Here is an 8,451-nt window from a genome sequence, read left to right on the forward strand (position 1 = left end):
AAATAAACGTCAGTCTGTTGCAAAAGTAAATCTGTATTCCTTAAGGATCATAAATTTTAATAGTTGTTAAATAATTCTTTACCCAATTAGGTCAATTAAAATAACAACCATCATCTACATAATGTAAACATACACTTGAGTCCTGGCAACTGAAAATCTGCAATGTTTTCTGCCTAATTTGCAATTTCTGCCATACTTTCCAGTTCTTTTATGAGCGAACATTGGCTGTAGTGGCAAGCCTTAAAACACAATGAATTCGTTCATAACATTGGCCATTCAGTACTTACATGGAATATCTTTTTCGGGAAGTAGTGGGATTGGGATTATAGATCCAAACTTCTCTATTAGCCGACAGTACAGCCAATCAAAATGTTTGTATCGATGGTAAACAGAGATATTTGTGTCCTAAAAGTGTTGACAAATGAACTTTGTAAACATTCTAGATGGCAAAACATGTTGAGAAATTATGAAATAAATGTGAATATCAAATCCACGTCTTTTAAATTGACAAAATAGTTGGCATCAGTTAAATGCAATTCCAAAAACGTCCACCAAAACACCTTCTGATCACCTAATTAAACAGTCAGCAGTGCTAAAGCAGAACTTGTGTGGTTACACATTAAAGAGGTTTCCTCCATCAGCCTGGCTTTTGAAATGAGGGCGCGGATTGGTCAGTTACCTCAGTTTGGCTGGTTTGAGATGCTACGTACTGCCAATGGTGTGCGTTCAATTCCCACACGGCTGAAGTTACTAAGGAGGTCCTGGCTTCTCAACCTCTCTCCTCACCCTAAGTGAGGTGACCCTCAAGTTAAACCATTGCCAGTCATCTCTCATGAATGAGACAGCAGCCCTATGGTTCGGTAAGACTATTGCAACTTTAACTTACAGCTGTTAAAGTTGTGCTGTGGATGCAAGTTCCAAAGAAGCATTTTTCCATTTGATGAGGAAGAAACTTGTATAATTACCTGCCCAGGTAAAATTAAAGGGATTGACTGTAGCTCTCATTCACTAAATTGCACAAATATGGACAAAGTTTGTCTGGACAATGATTCTAGCTCTGAGCAATGATTCTATTTTGACGCACTGCCATAATACTTCTTCTGTTTTCCAGGGCCACATACCACATCTTTGCTCAGATCATGAAATTGTTTGCTTACAACCTTCTGCAAACATAATATAAGATGCACTTAGTCCCTTCACCTCCTCTGAAGGTGAAGCAACATTGAAGGAATCTTAAATACTGATCTGCTGTAACATATTGACAATTTAACAGACATTCTCTGTTCACTTCACTTGCCATGGCTCTTTCAGGAGATTTTTTAAAAAAAATCTGACCTAGTTAGCATTACATGAAAATATAGCTAAGAATTTAGTAGCATTTTCCACTGCTGCAAAGCACAGTTGTTAAACAGAATTGTGCAGTGTTGTAGAAAAGTACATTTCAGATGAATTTGAGATTATAGTACAGGAATTACATATGTTCATATTAATGGTTGAACTGTAAAAGATATTTACATGATATTTTAGTCTATTATTCTGCTGCTAGCACAGTATTAGCATTTAAAATAAGTATGCTAAACATTAATCAACTATTGTTGCTGGCAGCATTTGCAGCTTGGGTGATTCGAATAGTTATTACTAGCCCCATCACACACCCACGTACATGAAACATCACTGATACTTACATTTGGTGTGATTTGGTAAGAAATGTATTTCTTCATCCCTGAATATTTGGTTTCTATCTGAGGATTGGTAATTGTGCATTCCAGTGGTACTATTGGATACATCCATGATGCACCGTTTTCATTGAACTAAGATAAAAAGAAAACAGTGTTAATATAATTCATTTCAGATAGAAAGTAACCATACAGTCAGCATATATGAGCTAAGACAACTATATTGCAAATTATCAGCATTCATATTATTACATAGCAACACTATTTACTGCAAATAATTTATGAGCATGATGAGAATTAGTTAAGAGAAATATGTTGAAAATGCTTTCAATTTAAATGAATGTTTCACCATGAATGATTTGATACTGAAGTCACCTTGATTTCACACTTGACAAATTCAAAATCATAAACTAAATTATCCCAGTCCCTGACCAATGTGGGCAATAATGAATTAATGGGAAAAAGATGGGAAGATCAGAAAAATTGAGGTACTCAATGTAAAGAAGATAAAATAAGACTTTTGACCTGTGACAATGTAAACTTGACAATTTTAATAACTGTTCTTAGATTGAAGGAATCAACAAAAGATAAACTGTTACATACAAAAAGAGGAGCAATAACTCTTTCTTGAAATGAAAGAGACAAGGAGACACTGTTATAAAAGGAACTGAAAGCAACATGTGAATTAACCATCCCTGGGAAGAAACAACATAAACAAGTTGTTTCCTGGGAGAGAGGAGACAACAACTGCTTGCTGCCTCATGACAAATGGGTAATTAACTCTGTTTGAAGAAGTAATGTTCTGAAATAAAGGGATTAATTGCAGGAAAAGCTGTGTTTTAAACAGACAGCTAACCCCAAACATAACAATGAACAGGAGAGCTACTTCTGATAAGGTGGCAAGGTACAGACTTAAGGTCTTCAGGACAATAATCAATGTTAGGGATGAAAGAACCTTTGAACCATCAATAATGTCACACCACAAACTTGAAAGAGAGAAAACTGTATAAGAATCCAACACCAGAACAAGTCAACAGCAGACCTTCAAAGCACAACACTGCACATGGCTTGAACCCTGGACACTTCCAGAAACAGACCACCGTTGATGAGGTCCTAGCCAGATTCCATTGTTAACCAGATAATAGCCATTAACATGCTTACTTGAGGGGTCTTATTTCGGTTGGTACATGCAACTAAGTTTAAATCACTGTTTCAGTACTTGTTTTCCTGTGAGATTTCCTAATAATTAGCTGAATTGAAGGTAACTTGTGGCAAGTTTACCCACAACACATCCATGGTTTGAACAGAGAGGTAAGAATCTCAGTATTGAGCAGCAAGTGGCCTATTTGCATGTATTAACATCTTATAATTACTTATTCCTGCTTCATTTATATCCAGTTTGCTATTCTCCTAAGTGCCAAAGATGCTGACAATTTCTGACCTGAAAGTCAAAGTCAGAGGTGGTAGTTCTAGCTCACCACTTACTCCTCAGGGCCTCTATCTTAACCAGCAGTTACCAACAGCTCAGAGCATGCTCCATTAGCAGTGACTTCCTGGATCCCCATCCATGGAGGTTGCAATCTGATATGCACCAGCCTCACTACATTATCATGGATGAATCACTTAGAGTAAAATTCTCCACTCCAGTGATGCACTTTGGAGTGCAATGTGATGTAATGCGTGTATAATAATATCATGTATCTGAGAGCTGGATTCTGAACTCATGACATGTGGGCCTATATCTGTACACATGAGACAGCTTAATGATTGACTTGTTGGTATTTCTGGAGCAATGAATGTATTAAAAAAACCAGTATGAGAAAGACAGTCCTTGGGATGATAATGGGGATTTTTATTTGAATTGGAAGAATTTTACTATTATGTTAAGTGTTTGGGTGAGAGGGGAGAGGTTATTGCTGCCCACGTGCAATCTCCTCCGACAGGTGCATAAAAAGGCTTGAGCAGTAGACTTTTGAATCAGGGCACCGATTTGCAAAGTCCATGTAGAGGTTTTCCATTGGCCTCCTTTTTGGAGTCCTCTGTGTCCCATTGTTTGGAGGACATTTCAAACGTTATTTATGGGTGTAGTTACCGCTGAGTGAACATGTCACTGAGGAGGTGCTTTGGCTGCTACACAAATCGACGAAGAACATTTGTGTTTGGAAGTCAAGGAGCAGCATCAACTTCCAGACATCCACCACTGTGGAGTTACCAGCCATAGGTGCCCACATGATGCAACAAAGGTAGAGGAGCTCCATAGTCACTTGTCTTCCATGGAATGCCATGCAGATGAGAGAGGAATAGTGGCATTATACTCTGCCAAGAGGTGGAGGTTAGAACACCAGTTCATCATACCCAGTGTATTAGCAAATGAAAATCCTTACTCCATTGGGATTAACAAGGACTATAAGATGGGCCACCTATATCAGATTCCAGGGAGGTTATATCAAGGGTTTGTACCGGTACTGTGCAAACAATGCCCCTGGTTAATCCTTGGATAACTGGAAGACACAGTGAGGCTATGTGATGGTTGAAGAGGATTTGAGGGAGCTCGCACATTGTGCTCCAAAATAATGTTAAAGACATTTTCCAGATAGAACAACACCTTCAGCATCCCACATTGCAGCAGCGTTGGCCAAAACAAACTTCTTTGTGAACCTGATTCCACGGAAGTGAATTACATGAAGTCATCTTTCATTGATTGCAAACGTTTTAATGCTGCTGAGGACAACTTCCCAATTGCAAATGTTTTGATGCTTCAATCTTTTTTTAATGCTGTACATGCTATTTAATAACAGTTGAGGTTAAAAACTGACAGAATCCTTCACAACATACAATGCTTTATCATTCAATTATAAAAAAAAGTTCCATACTAGTATGGATGCTATGGAAAGGAGAAAGCTATCATTCAAACAGTGTTAGAACATCATGTAATGCGGAGGATGATAAGTCCTTGTACCTTTTATTCACGTACTTGCAGTTAAAATAACATTCGCTCGCATAGCTTATAATGGAAAGGGAACATATATTTACAAATGTGATAATGGTTTTACAATAAAGTGGCACCCACGCCACCTACATGCCTTTTGAAGGTTTTCTTTCTCCTTTCCCTCCAACTACCTTTAGCAGTAGCCCTGGAACCCACTGTCGGCATGTGGGGAGATGGTCCTATAGGACAGCCTGGGCAAGCTGTGGAGCTATGGGTGGATGGCCCAGGGGTCTTTGTGGCTAATGAGCCCAGTCTTTCAGAATGTGTCCTGCCTAGATACAGGCTCATTCCCTCAGGCCTGAATGTCCACAGGGTTGGGTTTGTAGGTAGGATTGATGTGCTGGAGTGTCTTCAGAGGAGATTTCTTGGAGGCCTGTATGTGTGCGGTTCCACTTGCGGCTGGGTGCGCAGACACCACCCTGTCTCCTTGAGAGGAAGGGGCACCTGGAGCAAAATCAAGATCGCGGCTGATGCTGAGCACCAATGGTTGGAGAAGTGGAACACAGGTGCTTGACAGAGACTGCTGGAGCTGTCTCTCCATTGCAGCTGTCAATTTGCCCTTGGGGGCAGTCAGATGCTCACATTCCAGAGGCTGCACAGTACAGATACATTGGTGGAGTCCTCCAAGCTTCAAGTCAGTTTCTCAAGCGTGTTCAACAAGCCTGTCTGCTGCTCCTGTGTGTGTTTGTACAGTTGGGTGAGGTTATCAATGGCAAACACGACAGGGTCCTGCCTGAGGCTGAGAAAGTGCATAGTCTTCAGTGACCCTTTCAGTGCTAGAAACCTGAGGCATTTCTTCATTAGCCAGCTATAGAGACCTGAGAGCGGTATAGTCCCGAGGACATCCTCTTGATTCTACTCTCATGAAAGTACCCACTGAGTGTCAGTATCCAAGGTGGAGGAAGGTGCAGGAAACATCATTGCCAGAGGAGGAACAAGAGATAAAAGAGCTGGTCTCTTCATTGCAGCAACTGCACAGATGACATATGTCTATGCAGGGGGCAAAAGAGAAAATGAGTTGTGAAATAGGAGTAGAAATTTGGGAATGTTAAGAATCACTTCACGTAGTGGTAATGAGAAAGCAGGACAGCACTTGACAATGCATCTTACTCGGTTGCTAGGAGATAGCAGTCATAGCATCACCATGAGTAGTCACAGATTTCTCCTGCTAAATCAAGGATTACAAACATACAAACAAGGAACAAGAGTATACCACTCAGTCCTTCGAGCCTGTTCTGCCATTCAATATGATCATGGCTGACCTGATTTTAACCTCAACTCTACATTCCTGCATATCCCCATAATCTTTCATCCCCCTGGTAATCAAGAATCTATCTATCTCTGCCTTAAAAATATTTAAAGATTCTGCATCCACTGCCTTTTGAGAAAGGAAATTCCAAGACTACAGTCCTCTGAGAGCAAAAAACATGTTTCTTCATCTCTGCCTTAAATGGGCACTCCCTTATTTTTAATCTATGACACCAGTTCTAGATTTTCCCACAGAAGAAAACCACCTTTCAACATCTACCTAGCCAAGTCACTCAGGATCTTTATATGTTTCAATATGTTTCATCTCTGACTCTTCTAAACCCCAGAGGATATAGGCCTCGCCTTTCCTGAAAGGGCAATCCTCTTATTCCAGATATTAGTCTAGTAAACAAACTCTGAACTGCTTTCAATTTATTAACATCCTCTGTGACCAGTACTTAATATTTTACTCTAAACGTGTCTCACCAATGCCCTGCTATAACCGAAGCATAACCTCCATATTTTTGCAGTCAATTCCCCTTGCAATAAGCCATAACATTCTATTAGCTATCCTGATGATTTGCTGAACCTGCATATTAACCTTTTGTGATTCATGCACTAAGATACTCAATTCCCTCTGCATCTCAGAGCTCTGTACCCTCTCACCATTTAGATAATATGCTTTAATTGTTTCTCCTAAAATGGACAATTTTACACAATCCCACATTGTAGTCCTGTCGTCAGATCTTTGCCTACTCACATAATCTATCTATATTCCTTTTGTAGGCTCCTTATATTCTCTTCACAACTCACTTTCCTACCTATGTGTGTGTCATCAGCAATTTTAGCTACCATACATTTGATTCCTTCATCCAAATCATATACATAAATTGTAAAGAATCAGCTTTGACCCCTCTAGCATACCACTCTTGAAATCATGCCAGCCTGAAAAAGACCTATTTATCGCTACTCTATGCTTCCTACTGGCAAGTTCAAATCTTCTATCAATGCCGACATGTTGCCACCTACACTATGAGCTTGTATTTTGCACAATAACCTTTGGCATGGCACCTTGTCACATGCCCTCTGGAAAGCTAAGTATAATAATATCCACTGGTTTCCCTTTATCCACTTACTTCTTCAAAGCACTCCAATAAATTAGCTAAACATGATTTCTTTTTGATAAAACCATATAGATGGCATGGGTGCCACTTTATTGTAAAACCATCATCGCATTTGTTCCCTTTCCATTATAAGCTATGTGAGTGAATATTATTTCAGTTGTAAGTACGAGAATAAATGTACAGAGTCGTCATTCTGCGCATCACATGATGTTCTGACCCCATTTGAATGATAGCTTTCTTCTTTCATAGCATCCATGTGTGATTACCTTGAAGTTATCAAAGTGCCCAATTTAACATCTTTAATAATAATTTCTAGTGTTTTTCCTATGACAGGTGTTAAGCTAACGTACCCGCAGTTTTCTGCTTTATGTCGCCCTTCCCTTTTTGATTACAGGAGTCACATTACCTATTTTCCAGTCTAAAGGAATGCTCCCAGAATCTAATACATTTTGGGAAATTAAAATCAATGCAATAACTATTTCATTGGCTACTTTGTTTAAGGTCCTAGGGTGAATCCATTAGGCCCTGGGGACTTTGTCAACTCACAGCTCCAACAATTTACTCAGTTCCACTTCCCTAGTAATTGCAATTTTCTCAAAAGTTCCTCACTCCCGTTCAATTCCTGATTTACAGCTATTTCTGAATACTTGAATCCCTTTTAGTGAAGACCAACATAAAATATCTGTTCAATTCATCAAAGATCACTCGATACTTTATCCTCCATTACTAATTCGCCAGACTAATTTTCTATAGGATTATCATTTACTTTGTGAATTCTTTTCTTTTTTTAAAATCTCTGAAAAGACTTTTCCTTTTTTAAAATGTTTTTGACTAATTTTCTCTCATTGTATTTTCCTCTTTATTATTCTTCCAATAATTCTTCTGTCCAGTCTTATGACTGGCCACCTTTCTTTGCAGATTTATATATCTTTTCCTTTGAGTTCGATACTATCTTTGACTTTTTTTTAGTTAACTACAGATGGCAGGTCCATTCCGCTGAATTTTTCTTATTTGTTGGAATGTATCTGTTCTGCGCTTTCAGGAATAATCCCTTAAATGTTCACTACAGAATCTCTATTGACCTATCCTTTAATCTAAATAGACAGTTTAGCCCTGCTTTCACGCCCCCATTACTATCCTTGTTGAAATTCAAAACAATAGTCTTAGCCTCACATTTCTCTCCCTTAAACTGTAAAATTCAACCACAGTATGTTGGCTGCTACCCACGGGCACTTACACTATGAGATCAGTAATTAATCTGATCTCATTGATCAAAACCAGGTCAAGTACAACCTGCTTCAGAGAGAGTAGGAACTACAGATGCTGGAGAATCTGAGATAACAAGGTGTCAAGCTGGATGAACACAGCAGGCCAAGCAGCATCAGAGGAGCAGGAATGCTGACGTTTCGGGCCT

General features: G+C 39.2%; 1 protein-coding gene across 4 annotated transcripts in view; it reads right to left on the reverse strand.

Moving 5' to 3' along the window:
* LOC109934692 (sorting nexin-9-like) overlaps positions 1-8,451 on the reverse strand; it is a 66,272-nt gene that overhangs the window by 25,935 nt on the left and 31,886 nt on the right. For all 4 annotated transcript variants that reach the window (XM_048603380.1, XM_048603379.1, XM_048603377.1 and 1 more), the window contains 2 exons: positions 1,686-1,811; positions 288-405 (listed from right to left, as the gene is read on the reverse strand). In XM_048603380.1, the coding sequence (XP_048459337.1) occupies positions 288-405; positions 1,686-1,811 (244 nt within the window). The remainder of the gene's footprint in view (positions 1-287; positions 406-1,685; positions 1,812-8,451) is intronic.

Source organism: Rhincodon typus, chromosome 11 (genome assembly GCF_021869965.1).
Source record: "Rhincodon typus isolate 14 chromosome 11, sRhiTyp1.1, whole genome shotgun sequence".
NCBI lineage: Eukaryota > Metazoa > Chordata > Chondrichthyes > Orectolobiformes > Rhincodontidae > Rhincodon > Rhincodon typus.